Raw genomic sequence first — 19,428 nt, 5'->3', positions numbered from 1 at the left:
TGAACCGGTTCAACCAGATCAGCTCTCCAGCCCCTGCATTAAAATATTATTACTGACTTCAAATCTGAAATTATAATAAAACATAGTGGAAATCTAAAGTTGCAATGAAAACAAAACACAACATTAGACTTAGGATAATCCAAGGTGAAGGTGGTGTCAGCTAGGGGACTAGAAGGTGGCGGGGAGGTGGAAAGAGGCGGTTGGCAAGCAGGGACAGCAAGGTAGAGGCAGATCGGAGGATGGAGCAAGGAGGAGGAAGAAGCAAACAGCAGATAGCTGTTTCAGCAAGATGGAGGGGAAAAAACAGTACCGTTGTTGTTATTTAGAGCACGGCAGCGATGGAGCTGCTAGGGGAAGGAAACCGGTATGAAAAGGGGATGGGTACGGATATATAAAGAGTACACACCACCGCAGGACAGAGATATAGCCGAAGCATCACCCCCATTGGGCGGCACTTCCAAGATAATTAGGGGACCGGAAGACCCTCAGGAAATATGGACCAAACCGATCCAGATACAGACAAACGCCTGTGTCATAAAATGTATACAAAGATCAAGTAAATTAATAATTCCATCAAAGGTTTATATGTTCGATTTCTTTAGCGCCAAAGAGCAAACCTACTGAATTATCTAAAGCTTTAAAAACACATACGAATAGTATCATATTAGATGATGAGTTATCTAACTAATTTAATCATCAATGTCTTAATTAAAACTTCTTTCAGCCAAGCTCAAACTTGTTTCCAAGCCCCAAAAAAAATTAGGAGCATTTACATACATACAACCCAATCCTTTGTATTTAAATATCTGACAGAAAAGACTTTACATTTTACATTTACGCTACTCAACTCTTTTGTATCACATCAAAAATGTCACTAATTTAACTTTTAAAAAGTAAATAAATATGTCAAAATATGAATTTTTAGGTGTAAGACATGCAAGTACATAAGAATCAAGTGGTGTGCATGTAAATCTTCCAAAAAATTAAAAAGCCTTGAAGATATTAAAATTTGAAATATACTCAAGATCGACAAAAAAAAAAAAAAGACAAGCTTAAACAAGACAATACTATGCATACCACACCCATGACTTGATTCATTGATATATAAGGCATAAAATAATTTTACTGTAGAGTCTTTATTAGTCAGCTATTGTCTAAATGTACCACAAAGCACATATTGGCACATTAAAAAGTAGGGGCATTTACATACATAGCACGCAATTTTTATGCATTTACATATGAGAATGTGTATTTCACTTTTAAAAAGGGATAATAGTGCTATCTTTCATATTTATACACGTAGCACTCAAACATTTAATATCACATCAAAGATAGCACTCTTATCACTTTTTAAAAGTGAAATACACGTTTTCATGCATAGGCTTAAAGCACCAAAGTGTACGTATTTAAATATGAAAGTTTAAGTGTGATATATGTAAATACATAAGAATTGTGTGCTGTGTATGCAAATTTCCCTAAAAAATAATCAAGGTCCTATAAATGTGGGCTCCTTGAAGACTCGTCTCAAAATCAACACCAACATGATAAAAAACCATCAAAATGCAGTAGCCAGCAATGCTCCACATTATACAATTCCCACCATTCATCTTGCAAAATTTTATGAGCACAAATACTTCTAAAGGAGATTAGTATAATCATTCGAATATTTTTGGGATTCTCGAATCAGATGCAATGTGCTGTTGGCTCCAGCTTGTCTCAAAATCCCGACCCATTCACTCATGCATGAGTAGAGGGGTTAAATTGGTAGTTCATTGTATATTTTATGGTATGGACCTTGGCATAAACATTCTAATTTTTAGTGGAATAATTCACATTTTGACAAACATGACATGACATATTGTGATTTATTGCGTTAATTTTTTTCCTTAAAATTAATGTGAACGCCCAGAAATATATTATAAGCATTTACATACATCTCACACAATTCTTATATATTTACGTATTTAACACCTAAACATTCTTATTTACATGCAGACCACCCTAATCTCACATCAAAAATACCATAATGAGGTATCACTGCAATCTTTGTAAAAGTGAAATACACATTTTTTTATCATAGGCTATGACACCAAAATGTTATGCGTCTAAAATATTAAACTTCAGGTGTTAGATATAAATATAGAAAAGAATTGTGTGGTATGCATGTAAATTCCCCAATATATTTTTTGTGATTTGATACAGGTAGTAAGACGGATAGTTGCACTTCTGTAAAGTATATTTATCAATGCCAATAACAATATGGGTGCCACGCGTTCGTATCTTTACAGGCCATGTAACCATAGTGAGCCCATTTTTACCTTCAATTTTTTGTATATATATGCGCCATACCAGCTACCAAATCATTAAGAAAATATAAATCCAAAAAGATAACATAAATAGCTGGACACCAAAGTTTCTTTATCTACATTGACATGCATGATGAACGGTAAAGACTAATAGAGTCATCAACAAAGGCTTGCAAGAAAAAAAGAAGTTGAACAAATTCAAGTAACAAGCCAGGCAATTAGGAAATATCTACAAAATAAAAAATTGATAATTATATGACCTTAAGCACAACGGAGGAGCACTATGCCCACTTCGAAAACGCAATAGACGAGCATCTCCATCTGTCGTATCGAAAATCCACATCTACAAATAAAAAGTTTAGAGTACGAGAATTGGTTTAAAATTGCAAACAACTTCATCAATAACCATAGAAAAAATGAGGCCATAATCCTCTTAAATGAAGATTGAAAAGAGGTTAAAAAGATATGAACATCATCAAGAAATTAAAAAACATGACCCAGAAAAAAACTCATTAATCTAAAGACACCATATAAGGATGCAAATACAACAAGATCTTAAAAAAAATTTGAGTTCAAAGCTCGCTTAATTAGCCTTCAAAATATAAATCTCAAAAAAAAAATTTAAATGAGCTTAAGGAATAATGTGTTTGAAGCTTATTTTTAAAGCTATGGAGTTCACTCAACTTTTTTTTATGTTTTTATTGTTCTTACAACATTACAAAAATGTGGGTTCACCCTGCTTGCTACTCTTCAAAACTTCATCTAATGACTGGATCTCCTCCCTTCCTAAACTCAGTGTGAGTCGCCCCCAATCAGAAAAGAGCAAATTTTATGTTTTACTTCATTATACAACGAATTTTCTAAAAATGCATGTTTAATTTTATAGTCATGTATTTTAATTCAGGAACATTGCAAACTATTGTTAATTTATATAAAATTACAAAAAACATTAATATATTTTCCTTTGAAAAAAAAAAAGCTTTCTTCGGACTATGGCTTATAGTGAAACAATTGAAGTGCATATATTTCAAACTAATTATAAATTATTCAATGTTTTAAACATCCATGTACATTATGAATAATGCACATTCTTAATAAAATAATTACAACACAAAGTCATGAAGCTTACTATCGTCATTCTGGTCACAAGCATACCATTAAGCTATATTCTTCCGCATCTTTAAAGATTCACAAATTCATTCTAGATAGATTCTTGTATATGACAAAATTGAGTTTATTTTTCATGATCTTATTTTCAATAAATACTAAATTTTGTCGCTCTCATATAATCAGTTTACTATCTATTCTTTTCTCTTTAAATATCAATCATAGTATATTCATTTCTACGACAATCAACTTAATAATCAAAGACACACTAACTACTATTTTTACACTCTATACTAAATGCCTCTTTTAAACCACAATACAACCTTTTTTATGTTTCAAAAAATACACATCAAATTCATTTCAAACTATGTTTGTGAAATTTGAATTATATAAACAAGACTATCTGGTAAGAATAAGTATCCAGGTAGGCAGGTATCACAGCATAAAAGGCATCAAAATGCAAAACAGCGCCCTTCATAAGTGTATATGCTTCATAGAATATTTGAGCAAAATTGATTTTCTTATTCAAAAATCTGGAAAATCATAATTTTGATTTACGCATGAAAAGTTTGAGGAACAGAAATTTATTACACATGTACCTCCTCTATGGTTTGAGGAGTATATGCAACAGGCTTGCAGAAGAACTTGTCAACCATTATGAGAGTAGCAAAGCCATTAGTTTCATGCTAACATTTCATTTGGTTCCTTTCATTCTAAAAATTTTTTACCCAAGCCAGAAAAAACATAGGGGCAACCAGTTAACGCATATTGACCTCCATCTCCAAGTAGTTTAATATCCTGTAAAATCATAGTGCTTGCCAAGTCTTTGTCAAAGCACCTTACCTTTTTAGTAGTCAGTTTCACTAGTTGGGAACTGAATACCATCCTCTCTCCAAGCTCTAGTCAATTGAGGTGAAATATACATTTCAATCCATACGGGTGAACTCCATTAAAAAGAGAAGTCGCTCCGAGTAAGCCCCAAAATTAAGCCAACTCATCCTGAGAAGACCCTCCAACCTCTAGGTGCTTTATGCTAATTGCTTGTTGATTGGGGAGATTGCTAAAGTCAAATCGAGACCCATACCATCCTAACTTGTTTCCTTAGTCAGGAGATAAACTATCATCTGTGTCAAAGAAAATAAAATCAAGTGCACATGCAACCTAGAATTTCTTCCATAGTCAAGTGGTAAACCATCCATCTAAGTCCATCAATTTTAATGGAGTAGAATAATGGCATCAACATAAATTTGAACTATTATGACAATGATCATAAGTTAGCAAATGGACAAAATATGAAAACTTTTGGCGAGTCGATCAAAGATGGCCTAAATGGCATCATTCCCTTGTGGCATCCTTTGTAGTCCAATGCAAAATACACAGCATGTTCCCAATTATAATGGGTCATTGACATAGGTTGTAATAATCTCATCAACCATTAAAGGCATACAAGTTTGGGCATTAGAATGTTATATTTATCATAGTTAGCTAACTGTTCATTTATCTGCATCAAACTCCCTGAATATAGTCATAATGATACGTGCATATGAGCATGATATCAAATCAACCTCCTTCCGCCCATAAAAACAGCAGAGATTCCCAATGTTGCCTAATCTGCATCAAACTCCCTGAAAATAGTCATACATAATACGTGCATATGAACATGATATCAAATTCAACCTCCTTCAGCCCAAAAAAAAAAACAGTAGAGATTCCTTATGTTGCCTAATTGATTAAATAAATCTCAATTACAAGGGGAAAAGATTCTATTAAGGGAATTTACATACTAAGGACAAAATTCTTATGAATTTACATATCTTACACCTCAAATTCCATATTGGCATACAAAACACTTGGGTGCTTTAAACCTATGCATCAAAGTTTATGTGTGAGACATGTAAATACATAAGGATTGTGTGGTATGTATGTAGATGCCCCTTTAATTTAATAATGCCAATGTTAGTTGGTGCTTATTAACGAGGACGAATCATAGTAAAAAAACATGGCCACTTAACCAACGATGCATACAATAAAATAGAGAAGCATAAAATTAAACATCGAACATAGTTCACAGAATAACCAAAATGTAATAAAATATAAAACAAATATCTCTTTATACAATATGAATGAGTCAAACACTTACTTTCATTGAATTGTCCGCCGCTGAACTCATAAGAACAGGTTCATTAGCAAAGAAATGAAGTGATGTAATTTGACCATCATGAGCTTCCCTAATGACAGATTGAAGCCTTCTCTTCTCAAGATGCCATATACTAATAACACCTGATGACCCTCCAGATGCTAGAAGAGGTTCACCATCTAATACAACAAGATAAATTAAGAGATAGAAAATGTTTTCATAACTAAAAGAAAATTAACTTATAGGAAGATTTACATACATAACACACAATTCTAACACCCAAAGCTTCACATTTACACTTATAACAGCCTAGTGTCATAAACTTATACAAAACAAGGTTTATTTCACTTTTAAAATGGTAGTCATGGTGGTATTTTTGATGTGATGTTGAAAGCTTGAGTGGTACGCATGCAAATATGAATATTTAAGTGTTAGAAATCTAAATACATTAGAATATACGGTATGTATGTAAATGCCCCCAACTTTTAACACTCAAGAAAGAATGATAGTTTCAATATGTCCATAAGCACCATTCTCACAAAGAACTAAAACATGATAGACCTAAAATTAGGACGTAGGCATGTAGATTTACCTACATACCACACATTTCGAACACACAAAGTTTGATATTTACACTAGTAACACCTTAGTGTCATAAACTTATGCAAGAAAAGGTTTATTTCACTTTTAAATAGTAGTTATAGTGGCATTTTTGATGTGATATTGAAAGCTTGAGTGGTATGCATCTAAATATGAATATTTAAGTTAAGATATCTAAATGCAATATTATTATGTTGTATGTATGTAAATGTCCCTAACTTTTAACGCGCGAGAAAGAATGATCTAGAGAATGATAGTTTCAATATGTCCACAGGCACCATTCTCACAATGACGTAAAACATGATAGACCTAAATTGAGGAAGTAAGAAGATAGAATAAAACAAATCAAAATTTCAAAAAGCATTAGGACAAGATCATACCAGTCCTAAAAGATAGTGCAGTAACAGCACCACGTGTGGAATGGGTAAAGGAAACAACCTCCTCATCATAAAGAACATTATGAACATGGACTGTTCCATCAGAACAGCCAATAGCAACTACATCTAATGCAGGGGATGATACACAACAATGCGCAGTGGAGTTCCATCCTTTAAATTCATAAAGTTTCTTCCTGGTGCTGATATTCCACAACTGTAATGAACCGGCTTGGCTGCCCAAAATGACCTGTTTTAAACATGATATGTTTTGAAGATATTATAATGAGGGAAATGTGAATTATCACTAACTGGTATAACAATCTTAACAAGTTTATCAAACTAAGGGGCAATTTGGGATCACTTTTCTTTTCTTTTTCTTTTTTTTTTTGTTTAATGTTTTGATTTGGAATAGGGAATAGAACATGTCTGCCATAGGGGTGTCAGCCTAACCCAAAATTGACCCAAACCCAACCTGAAAAAATTAAAGGGGTTAGGATTCCTAACCCTAACCCAAATCAAACTTAAAATTATTCAAGTCAATAACCTGAATTTTTCGAGCCGGGTTCAAGTCGAGTTGGCATGTCGGGTCAGTTTTTGACACCCCTAGTTTAGCATATTTGGTTAAGATATGATTGTTTTCAAAAACACTCAAAACACCTAAAAATTGCTTGGAGTGTTTTCAAAATTATATTAACTTGTTTTTAGAAATTAAAAATAAAAACATGTCAAAAGCTCACTAAACAAAAATATTTTTAAAAATGAAAGAAAAGAAAAAAACACAATAAATCCCAAACAAGCCCTAAATCTTCACCTACCTTGTTCAAATAAGTATTTGGGTGTATAATACAAGTTGGTAAGAAGCCTTCTTCCAGCTTTATATGGCCAGCTGCCTCAAGATTCTTCTTTATTTCTTTGAAAGGCCAGATGAAAATATTGCCTTTAACATCAACACTTAAGACATAATCTCCAAAAATAAGCAACAAATTAACCTTTTCCTCATGCTTGCTCCATGTCGCAACCTGAAAGAAATAGAATTCAAGCACAATCTTTGGAAGGAAATATGATAGAGAAGATAAAACATTAGTTGACAAGAGAACTGTTTTCAAAACTTCCACTAAGGATAAAAAATTGGGGCATTTATATGCATAACACACAATTCTTATGTATTTACATTTCTCACCTACACATGGCACTCAAATCTTAAATTTCACATCAAAAATAGCAATACTACCACTTTATAAAAGTGAATTACACCTTTTCATGTGTAGGTTTAAAGCACCAAAGTATGTATCTAAATATGAAATTTATGTGTGAGATATGCCAACACATAATTGTGTGTCAGGTATGTAACTTTCCTAAAATATTACCAGAAAAAGTTAGTATGGCATATTATGAACAATAGTCGGGACAAACTGATACTGAATTTATGATTGAAAATAAAAATTAACTTTGAGCACTCAAAAACAGCATTTTAACTAAAGAGTTGCACAATGTTACGATAACAATGTTGCACATTTGTGAAAAGCTACATGTGCATCCTCCTTGCACATTGGTACGATATGGCATTAGTTCTAAGGCTTATTTCTGCACTAATATACTTCTAATAGGTACTGAATTAAGTAAACTGCAGCTTTAATTATTACTAAAAAATGTGAGAAACATTGACTATAAAATTAGCAAAAGGGAAGAGAGTATGCAAAAGCAAATTTTTAGATAAAAGACAGCTATACAAAAGGTATAACCAATGTAGATCCTGCAGATCTATTATACATGGTAACTGGCAAATGATGGCGACAATAAATTCCTAAATTAATGATTACTGGATTAAATGCAGGGCTGCTGATGAATGCCATGAATTGTAAACTAAAATGGATTTAGAAAGAAAAATTGCAAAATAAATACATAAGAAAAAAATAGAACCAATGTGCAAATAATAAAAAGTAAAACAAAAAAGCTTCATTTAAGAAGGGAAACAAAACCAATGTGCAAATAATAAGAGAAAAAATAGACATTGTGAAGTTCAAAAATATTTGATGGAAAATTCTGCTCCACACAACCTATAAGGCAATAAATATTAACAAGAATGAAGAAGAAAATATTATAAACTTAATCACAAATACTTCAGATCTTAAAGAGATAATTATGAGACTAAATTGTCCAAAAAGTCGTCGGTTTAATCCCAGAGTACAAAAGTGTCAGTTTAGTACCCATACTCGATTAATATGGGCAGAAATAGTCTATTTCAACCCCAATTTAAAAAATCTAGGGACTAATTTGGCACTTTTATGAGCTTTGAGAGTAAAATGGCCCCATGTAAACAGTAAGGGGGACTATTTTGACACTCATAATTATGATGATTGGGATAGGCATGGTTGTCAACCCACGTGATTATGATGGTATAAAAAAACATTGTGCATATAATAATAAAACAAACATATTTGCAAAGAAAAAAATCCACATTGCCAGCACCTACTAAATATACATCTGGCCAGAAATTTATTGCAGTTAAAAAAATGAGACTGAGTTTGTAAGATACAATAGCAGACAAACAAAAAAGTGATTCATGATTGTAGCATCTTTAACTTTCCTATTGCTTTATAGGAGAAGATTTTCTTATTTTCATTTGTATGTAAAATCCATCCTAACTTTGTCTATGCTTCGCTTCATAATCATACATTGACAATTGTGTTTAATATTTCATCCTCTATGAAGAAAAACTCATTCAAAAATAGTTCATTCTCTATACAGGACAACTTATTCAAACATATCATGCATATATCCTTGGTTTTAGTTTACATGCAACTCTTCAATCCCTATCTTAAAAAATGTGAATATTAATGCATTCCATAGAAATAATGACTAGAACAAGCAATAGCAGATATCAACCAATACGAACCTGATCAGCACGCTCAAAAACTCCAATATTCGTTCCATATGCAACGAAAGTATAGTCCCGGCTGGAAGCAAGAGCTCGGATCTTCTTTGGCAATTGAGGGCCTTTTAAATGAAAAATTGCATGCATACCAATAAAATGTAATATAGTTAGCAAAATAACTATAAATTTACTGCAGCGCATATTACGCAAGTCAAATCAACAACTAAATTGACTAATCTACAACAAAAAATATTATAAATCAAGATGGCGTTTCTTTGATAGCTTACCAAAAAAATACAGATAATTTGCAGCTAAAGTATGAAAGAACCTGCTAACTCCACTTGAAAGTATAGGCAGTTATCTGAATCCAAAGGAACTAAAATAAGTTGAGCTTCTAGAAAAACTTTTATCCTTAATAGTTCATCTAGTGTAACTCTAGTGTTTATATAAGGTAAAGCTCCATGTACTTATGAAGACTAAGAAAAAAATTGGAGAAAAATTCTTCTTATAGCTATTTCTTACTCTCTACAACTACTAATACTAATGGCAGACTCCATCCACGAATAACATCCTAATCCCATTGTGTGCACTCCTTCTTCCCCAACTCCATTTCGTCCCCTTTTCCCCTTCACTAACCTCCATTAGCCAACCACTTCCATCCTCACCTGAGCAACTGCAAACCTCAACAAAAGACAAACTAATCCTTTCCAAGGCTTTTTAACTCCATGCCCGCCTCATGGATTGCTAGACGAGTTCTAAGAGACAAGCATTGGCTCTAAGTAATTTGGTTGGGCCAAACACCACTATAACAAACAATAATTGTACCAAAAGTTGAAAATATAACAGTCACTTGTCCGCAGTTGAACAACTAAATACTTTATGGGACCAAGTATTGTGCAGAATTTGGTGTGTTATAATTTGTTCTTTCAAATCTTTTTCAATCATTACTTTTTTTTTAGTATTTATATTACATAACATCGGATTCAATGATATTTAAAATAAAATAAGAAAAAACAACAAAAACATGAAATTCATTAAACTTAAATTATCATTTTATAAGTATTTTTTACATAAATATAACATAATATAATATATGTTAATATTATAAAATAATATAATATATATAATATATTCTTCTACACGGCCTTATTGAGGCGCCGTCCCAAATGTCTCGAAGCATGAAAGACTTAAGGTGTACCCCTCAAATAAAAAAGGAGTGAATCTCACTATTGCTACAATGATTGATATTTAAGGCATTTTTTTATACAACCTAATTTGGGGTGAACCCGAGACATGTCTTTCTAAAATAAAGAACTGAACTTCAGAAAATGGTTCATCGGATTAAATCTAGTGCATTTAGTACAGAGTTGTATCTTCACTTCATTTGTTTAAAATGTTTAAAAAAATTTCGACAATTGCCCAAATTTATTAGAAACTAATACAAAAAATTTTAATAAAGTAATTGAGACATTGATTAAAAAGATCAATATACGATAAAAGTTGGAAGGACATTAACTTTAATAAAAAAAGGGCTTCCGGACTGGCAGATTAAAGTCTAATTAAGTATATTGGGTTCAATTTACCTAATTATAGAGAAATACGGTCAAAGAAGTTAGTCCATAAAAATAATATTACCATAAAAATTGGAATATAGGTACTCTCATAAGTAAATTAATAAAATTGGTGGCTATTATGATTCATATGAAGATAAAATCTTATGCATTCATGAAACAAAATGATTTAAAGAGAAGACTAAGGAAATTGATAGTTTAGGTTTCAAACTTTAGTATTCAGGTAGGAGTCGTACTAGAGATGGTGCGTGTATAATTATAGATAATAGTTTGAAACATAATATTATAAAAATTTAGTAGAATTAGAGATGCAATTATAGCTCTATAATTATTGTTTTAATAAGATCTTTAATACTATAAGTGTTTATGCTCCCCAAATAAATTTACATATATGTTTAAAAGAAAATTTTTAGAATAACCTAGAAAAATTGATACAAATGATAACTCTTGAACAAAAAAATTTTATTTCAATAAATTTATATTGAAAAATTGGTATAATGGTAGAAGATTTTAGAAGTATTCATGGTGACTATATTTTTTACCTGACTAATGAACAAGATAAAGTCTTATTGAATTTTGTTTTAATTTGTAATTTTGTTATAGCTAATATTTTATATAAAAAAATGATTAGCATATTATCACTTATAAAAATGAAACTAATAATACACATATTAATTATTTTCTTATGAGAAAAATAGATCATTGAGATTATAAGAATTGCAAGGTCATTTCAAGTAAAAATGTAAGTACCCAACATCGATTATTAGTTTTAAATTTTAAAATGAAAGAATGAAAGATAAAAAACATGATAAAATATTATCATAAAATTAAATGAGGACACTTAAAATACAAAAATAAAGTTATTTTTATAAGTAAACTTCATAATCTTAAATTTTAAGAGATTTATGAAAGAACAAATTACAAAAAATATACTTGAAGAATCAAATAAAAAAACTCTTATGAATTAATAGCAAAAAGGTATAATAAAAAATGTTTTAAATGTAAAACTTAGAGAATTACAAAAAATATAAGATGGTCAGTAAGAAACCTAAGAGAACAGTTTGAGATGCTAAGAATTTTATTTTTAATGATCTTTATAGTAGATTAGATACTAAAAATAGTGAAAAATAAATGTATAAACTATCCAAATGAAGAGAAAGTTCAACTAAAATGTATTAAAAATGAAAATCAAAAAGTATTTTTTTAGATGAGGATATTCAACATGAGTGAATAAGATATTTTGATAAACTTTTCAATAAAATTATGAGAATACAATCGATTTTAGCGATCTTAATATCCTAAATAAAAACAACTTTTTTTTTATTTTCATCGTCGTATTAGTAAAACAGAAATTGATGAGGTTTTAAAGAACATAAACAATCAAAAAGTAGGACTTGATGGTATTATTACTAAACTATGAAAAAATGTTTAGGAGATCTACGAATTTTTTTGGCTTACTAAATTTTATAATATTATTTTAAAAACTAAAAAAATTTACGATGAGTGGTGAAAAAGTATATTGGTTTATGATTTTAAGAATTAAGATGATAAACAAGAGTGGGCAAATTACAAATGTATTAAGTTAATATGGCATACATTAAAGTTAAGGGAGAGAGTAAGTGAGCATAGAATACAATGTGACACAACAAATTTCCCAAAATCGAATTGTATTAATGTCGGGCAAGTCTACTGTGCAATTTATACATTTATTGAGATGTTTGCTGAGAAAATATAAAGAGAATAAGGAGGATCTACATATGATTTTTGTTAATTTAGAAAAATCTTGTGATAAGGTCCCAAGAGAAGTACTCTGAAAAGTTTTAGAAAGAACAATATTGATATTGTTTACATTCAAGCCATTATATATATGTATACTGGAGTTGTTACTTGTGTTCGAACACAAGAAAAATTAACCAAGTATTTTTCCTATTTCAATTGGATTACATTAGGGATCGGCTTTAAGCTCATGTTATTTTTGTTTTAATTATGGATATTCTGATTGGACGTGTACAAGAGGATTTACCTTGGTGTATGTTTTTTGCAGATGATATCCTTCTTGTGGATGAGATTAGAGAAAAAGTTCATGAAAAAATTGAATTGTGAGAGTCAACTTTGAGTCAAAAGACTTATGTTTGAATAGATCTAAAATTGAATACATGGAATATAATTGTAGTAATAGTAGATCTAGTTGAGGGGTTGTAACAATGTGTGATCAAGTCATTAAAAAGAATGCAGGTTTTAAATATCTCGGGTCTATTGTTCAAAGTGATTGTGATATAGATGGGGATGTTATCAATAGAATTCAAGTTGGATGGTGCAAGCGGAGGAATACATAGGGTCTATTGTGTGGTAGAAAAATACCGCTATGACTTGAAGGAAAATTTTATAAGAAGGTGGTAAGATCTGCAATTCTTTATGGCGCAGAATATTGTCATGTAAAAGAGAAGCATAAAATTAAGTTAAGTGTTGTTGAGATGAGAATGCTCATGTGGATGAGTGATTTTACACTTGGAGATAAACTCTGAAACGAATATATCTATGAAAGGGTTGGAGTAGCTTCAGTGGCACACAAGAATAAAGAGACGCGCCTTAAGATGATTTGGCCACATTAAACGTTGGCCATCTGATGACATTGTTAGGATAATAGATGTTTTAGATTTGACTTGTGCTAAGAAAGATAAAGATAGATCTAACAAGATTTGGGTATGTTGTATAAAAAATTATCTTAATTTATTATAATTAAATGAAAATATGAAACTCAACATGAGATAATGGAGAAAAGAATTCATATAGCCGACCCCACTTAGTTGGATAAAGGCTTTCACCTGTTGTTAGCGTTCAGTTGAGTTTACCCTAATTTTGGGATGAATTGTAGGCATTAACATACAGAGAAATAAATGGAGAAATTGGCATGCATCTTAACTTAAAGAGCATTTGAAGAGTTGTATCTTATTTTCATTTGCTTAAAATGTTTATAAAATTTTAGACAATTGCCCAATTTTATTAGAAACTAATACAACATATATTAATAAGTTAGGCATAAATTAAGAATATCAGGTAAAAGATCAAAGTTAAATGGGCATTCACTTTAATTAAAAAAAAATAAAGGGCTTACGGACTAGGCAGATTAAGGCCTAACTAAGTATGTCGGGTTCGATTTACCCAAAGTTTGGGATGAATAGTAGGCATTAACTTTTAGAGAAATACATGGAGAAATTGATATGCTTCTTAGGTTAAAGAGAGATAAGAGGTGGGGCATTCAAAAAGAAAAAGTAGCTTTGAATTAAGAAAAGAGAATTATTTATAAGGGAAAAGTAGCGAAAAAGAATGCTTGTATTTGGGATTGAGGGAGACGGGGAGCCGGAGGGGGGTGAGATTACGATAACAAAGAAATCAATAGGGGGATTTGAAGGTCTTTATCTGCTATATATAGACAGAAGAGCTATATAACAAATAAAAGATAAATGGGTGTTTTATTATAATTTCTTAAAGATAATGGGTTCAGAATAAATGAATGAAGGATGTTTTTGCGTTTTACTTCATGGAAGATTTCAGTAGAAGAAAAAGATTAAATAAGTATGAGAGAGAGAGAGGGTGAGTATGATGGAAGAGATAATTTAATAATTGGAAAGAGGAAAAATACTCAAGAGTATGAAATCGAGTAAAGCATCAAGCATGATAAATTACACATGAAAATCATAAACTTTTCATTTAGTGTCTAATACCATTTTAAAGGTTTACTTATAGACCAAAAATAATCTTTGAGACTTACCCAAATGCCATGGTAGTTTGAAGTTTAATAAAATCCTAAAGGAAATAATAAATCTACCATTATTTCATAAAATATAAATAATGTATCCTAATTCATGAAATTACATCAAAGTGAATAAAATTGTGGTCCACATGGACAGAATAAAAATATATAATGTAGGTATAATTAATCAAATTAATGTACCATAGTTTAAAATTAGGGTAGAGTGCAATTGAACATAGTTTAATACGTGATAGAAAAATTTCTCATAAGCAGATTGGATTTATGCATAGAAATTTACTATGGAAGCTATACATTTATCGAGAGCTTTGATGGAGAAGTACAGAGGATCAACATGTGATTTTTATTGATTTATAAAAAGCTTAGGATAAGGTTCCAAGAGAAGTCCTTTAAAGAGTTCTAGAAATAAAAGGTGTTGATATGATTTATATTCAAGTCATTAAAAATATGTATACTAAAGATGTTACTCGTGTTTGAACAGAAGGACGATTGAGCAAGTATTTTTTTTTATTTCAATTCGATTACATCTGAGATCGGCTTTAAGCCCATATCTTTTTGCTTTAGTTATGGATGCTCTTACTAGACATTTATGGGAGGATGTACCATCTTACTAGACATTTATGGGAGGATGTACCTCAGTGTATGTTTTTTATTGATGATATCCTTCTTGTGGATAAGACTGGAGAAGAAGTTCGGGAAAATCTTGAATTATGGAGGCATCTAATGGAGTTTTAAGGCCTTCGTTCAAGTAGATATAAATCTGAATATTTTAGTAGTATTAGCTATAGTGGCAGGATTGTAACTATGGGTGATCAATGTTTAAAAGGTGTAAATATTTTAGATATCTCGGGTTTATTGTTCAAAGTGATGGTAATATAAAAGAGATGTTATTAGTAGAATTCAAGTTGGTTGGTTGAAGTGGAGGAATGCATCGGGCCTATTGTGTGATAAAGGAAAATTTTATAAGATGGCGACGAGACCCGCAGTGCTTTATGGTGCAGAATGTTGGCCTTTAAAAGAGGAGCATAAAACAAAATTAAGTGTTGTTATTAAGTGTTGTTGAGATGAGATTGAGATGAGAATGCTAAGGTGGACGAGTGGCTTGACAATTAGAGACAAAATACGAAACGAATTTATCTGTGAAAGGGTTGGTGTGGCTCCAGTGGCAGACAAGATTAGAGAGAATCATCTTAGAAGGTTTGGTCACATTAAACGTCGACTATCTGATCATCCGGTTAGGAGATAGAAGAGTAGATTTTTAGATTTGATTTATATTAAGAAAGGCAGCGGTAGACCTAGGAAGACTTGTGCTTATTGTATAAAAAGTGATCTTAATTTATTAGAACTAAATGAAAAATATGAAGCTCATACATAATAGGGCACAATGGAGAAAAGGGATTCATGTAGCCGACCCACTTATTGGGATATAGTTTTGTTGTAGTTGTCGTTGTTGTTGGCATAATCAATCAAATTAGGATGTTGGAGACCTGATCAACTTGATTGAAAATGTAATGAAATTTTCTTTAAAATTATTTTTGTAGAAATTAGCAATTAGCATATGGTGTCCATCAAGGGCAATTGGAATTATTCTTGTATCGTAGTCCGCTGATACAAAAGGTTATAAATGTATGTTGGTGTAGGCACGAAACATAAGATTATGAGAGAAATATATTTTCATCAAAGCGTCAATATGTCAATTCATCTCATCCATATTATCTCATCAATGCCATGAAATAAGATCCAAAAAAATGAAATGAACTTTAAAAACTAAAATATGACCATCATAAACTAAGTCAAAAAATACGGGAAGAATGCTTACTTGGTTTCACATTTTTATCAAGTTATCATGGTAACAATGAAGCCTCGAGAGATTTGAATCACATTCTTCTATCTATAGAATTATTTTTCTAAGTTAATATGATGTTTATATCTCAATACAACTATCTTGTTGAGTAGCTCGTGACTTATTAATTACCTAAAACAATATCTCGCTAGACAAATTATTGGGGCTAATTTTGTGCACCAAGTATGGCACTTTCTTAATATTGTCAAACTAATACACGGAGTAAAACTAAATCCTAGAATATTAATTAGGTGGATGTATGATTATTTTACATATGCTCTCATGTAAAATGTTCCGTGTGTGTCAAAGTGCATTAAATCTCGCCAAGCTTCATATGCTTGCAAAGGAATATATTAAGTGGATGTATGGCTCTCTTGCACGTGCTCGCCTGCAAGATATTCCCTATCTTCCCAAGTTCATTAAAATTATCACCGAGCTTCATATACTTGCAAGACAATTTACAAAAAGTATCCAACAAACTATTGCAAATAACCAAAACGTATAAAGTTCTCAACAATTTTTTTGTGTTTTCTAATAATTAATGTAAAGGGAATTGCAAAATAATGTTGATACCTTAGGCAATACTCATACGTGATTTTTAAACTAACAAAAAACTACAAAATAGAGCTGATACCCCATGCAACACTTAAGAGGAATGAACAGAGAAAAAAGATTCATAAATCCAACCACAAGTAGTCGGAAATGAAGCTAATGATGACGTATTGGGTAAGAAAAAGAAGTTTTTCATACACGTTTTTGCTTCTTACTCTGAGAAATAAGGCAAAGAGCAAAAAATGTACTTTGCTCTTTATAGCAATGAGCTAAGTATGTTATATTAAATGAAAAGATTTTAACAATAATGAGTACTAAAAAAATCTCTTTTTTTTTTTTTTTTTTCAACAAAATGCCCCCCAAGCTGAAAATTTAGAATAGATTAGATGAAAATAACAAAAACAACTGTTCTGGGCTCCTTCAATTGAAATGTTGTGTTTGTGAGAGAGGGGAACAAAATCATTTTTGCATAATTCTATATAAATTGTGGCATTATCTCATCCTCAGTGGCCTTTTCTTTTCATATGAAAGGTAGCTTGCCGAAGGTTCATTAAAAGTAACTTTGGCATATGTTCATCATGTGATGCTTTGCAAAAGAGTCATTCCATCAGACAGCACTGCAGCTATTTCTATTTGTAATTTCTGTAATCACTCGCTTCCTTTGACTTATCTTATACGAACTAAAGAATAAGAAGTTGCCTAAAATTGCAAAAAGGTTGACATGGAATTGTAGATATTACAAACATTTCAAAGATAGCTATTAAAGTTACAAAACCAAAAGAATGATAGAAATGGGTAAAAGGACAAAAATGAGAGCAATGAAGAGGGACAGCAGTAGCGCATCATACATACCACTCAATTCTTGCGTATTTCCATATCTAACGCTTAAACTTCAAGTTTTACCTTCATAACAACTCACCTAAGCAATAAAAGGTGCATTTTACATTTTGAAAGTTATAATGGTAGAGTTCTTGATGTGATATGAAAGATTTGAGTGGCATAAATATAAAAAATTAAATTTCAGGTGCTGAATATGTGAATGCATAGGAATTGAGTGATATGTATGTAAATGCATCAAAAAAACAATCAGTAACTGGGAAAGAGAAATGACATGAAATCAACAGAATGTCCTTGAGAGATATGAAAACTCACCAACTGCTACCAAAGTCAATTTAGCGCACTGCAAAAAAAAAAAAAGGATAAAGTTATCACAATCAATATAATGAATTAAAAAACGTTATTAAACTATTGATGCAAAGGAACGAAGCTTTAAATATCGCATTTAAAAGATAACAGAAATGAAAGACCGTACTTTGGAAACTAAATCTTTCTGCAATAGTAAATTTAACTGCCTCCATGATGGAAGAGAGCAGAAGGGAGCGATGTGTCTAAACAAGCCTAAGGATATCCAACGTACTTTCAACGAACAATCACATAAGGAAAAATCTTTTTTTTTTAAGAAGTAAATTTATCTGTCCGGTGTAATATAAAGACTTAATGGTAAATTAAACTTCACAAAACAAGCTCAGCAATTAGACCAGAAAAAAATGAGGAACAAGGGGCCTCTCACATCGTATACTTGAAATGCTTTGCCAACGCTGACAGTGACGAAAGTTTCGGTCCCCAGCCTCTGCACAGAGAAGGGTACGCTCGTGGTTATGTAACCGATGGCCCGGTATGGCTCAAAGATGCCCATCGTTGGAAGGAAACGTCGAGGAGGAGCTCTATGGCTGTTTGGTAGCGGGTTTTGAGCAGGATATACGCGGGATTTAAGATAAATCCTGCCGAATGGAAAAAAGAGCTACCCTAAATCCCAAAATGACGCCGACTCGCGATAAAATCAGCTTTTTACAGAGATGGGAGTTTCGGTGTTCTCTGTAAGCTGCGATCCCATCGTTGCCTTCCCAGCTAACTCTAATGGCGAATGTATCGCGAATGTTCGTTCGCTAAGGCGACGGTTTTGGGCGAAACCAGGAAGGGGGAGGGACATAAGCGAGGGTTTTGAACCAAAGCGGGAAGGGGTAGTGGGGGCGGGGCGGGACGGAGGCGAGGGTTTGGCATAGGGGAAGGGGAGGGAGGTTTCTGGTTTTAATTTATTTTTGTTCAAGTTACTTTTAGAAATTGAATTAATTAATAATTTATAATTTATTTATTTAAATGTGATCATTTAATAGTTAATTAATTGATAGATACGTAATTTAAATTGTCTAATAACATTTTATGTGATTTTTAATTTATAAATTTATTAATAATTTAATTAGTTGCTAATTAATTAATATTAAACTAAT

At 31.6% G+C, this 19,428-nt stretch overlaps 1 protein-coding gene across 1 annotated transcript in view; it reads right to left on the bottom strand.

Annotated features, from left to right (window-relative positions):
* The window catches only part of LOC110019211 (U3 small nucleolar RNA-associated protein 21 homolog), a 41,944-nt gene extending 22,734 nt beyond the window's left edge, over positions 1-19,210 (bottom strand). Inside the window, exons 1-7 of the mRNA XM_020716794.1 lie at positions 18,711-19,210; positions 18,293-18,320; positions 9,424-9,524; positions 7,343-7,546; positions 6,531-6,774; positions 5,554-5,729; positions 2,567-2,649 (exon numbers count right to left, since the gene is read on the bottom strand). Of these exons, the coding sequence (XP_020572453.1) occupies positions 2,567-2,649; positions 5,554-5,729; positions 6,531-6,774; positions 7,343-7,546; positions 9,424-9,524; positions 18,293-18,320; positions 18,711-18,836 (962 nt within the window). The 5' untranslated portion in view covers positions 18,837-19,210. The remainder of the gene's footprint in view (positions 1-2,566; positions 2,650-5,553; positions 5,730-6,530; positions 6,775-7,342; positions 7,547-9,423; positions 9,525-18,292; positions 18,321-18,710) is intronic.
* Positions 19,211-19,428: the final 218 nt, after the last annotated feature.

The sequence above is a fragment of the Phalaenopsis equestris genome, unplaced genomic scaffold (assembly GCF_001263595.1).
Source record: "Phalaenopsis equestris unplaced genomic scaffold, ASM126359v1 Scaffold000054, whole genome shotgun sequence".
In the NCBI taxonomy this organism is placed as follows: domain Eukaryota; kingdom Viridiplantae; phylum Streptophyta; class Magnoliopsida; order Asparagales; family Orchidaceae; genus Phalaenopsis; species Phalaenopsis equestris.
This window is presented reverse-complemented; position numbering and strand designations above follow the sequence as displayed.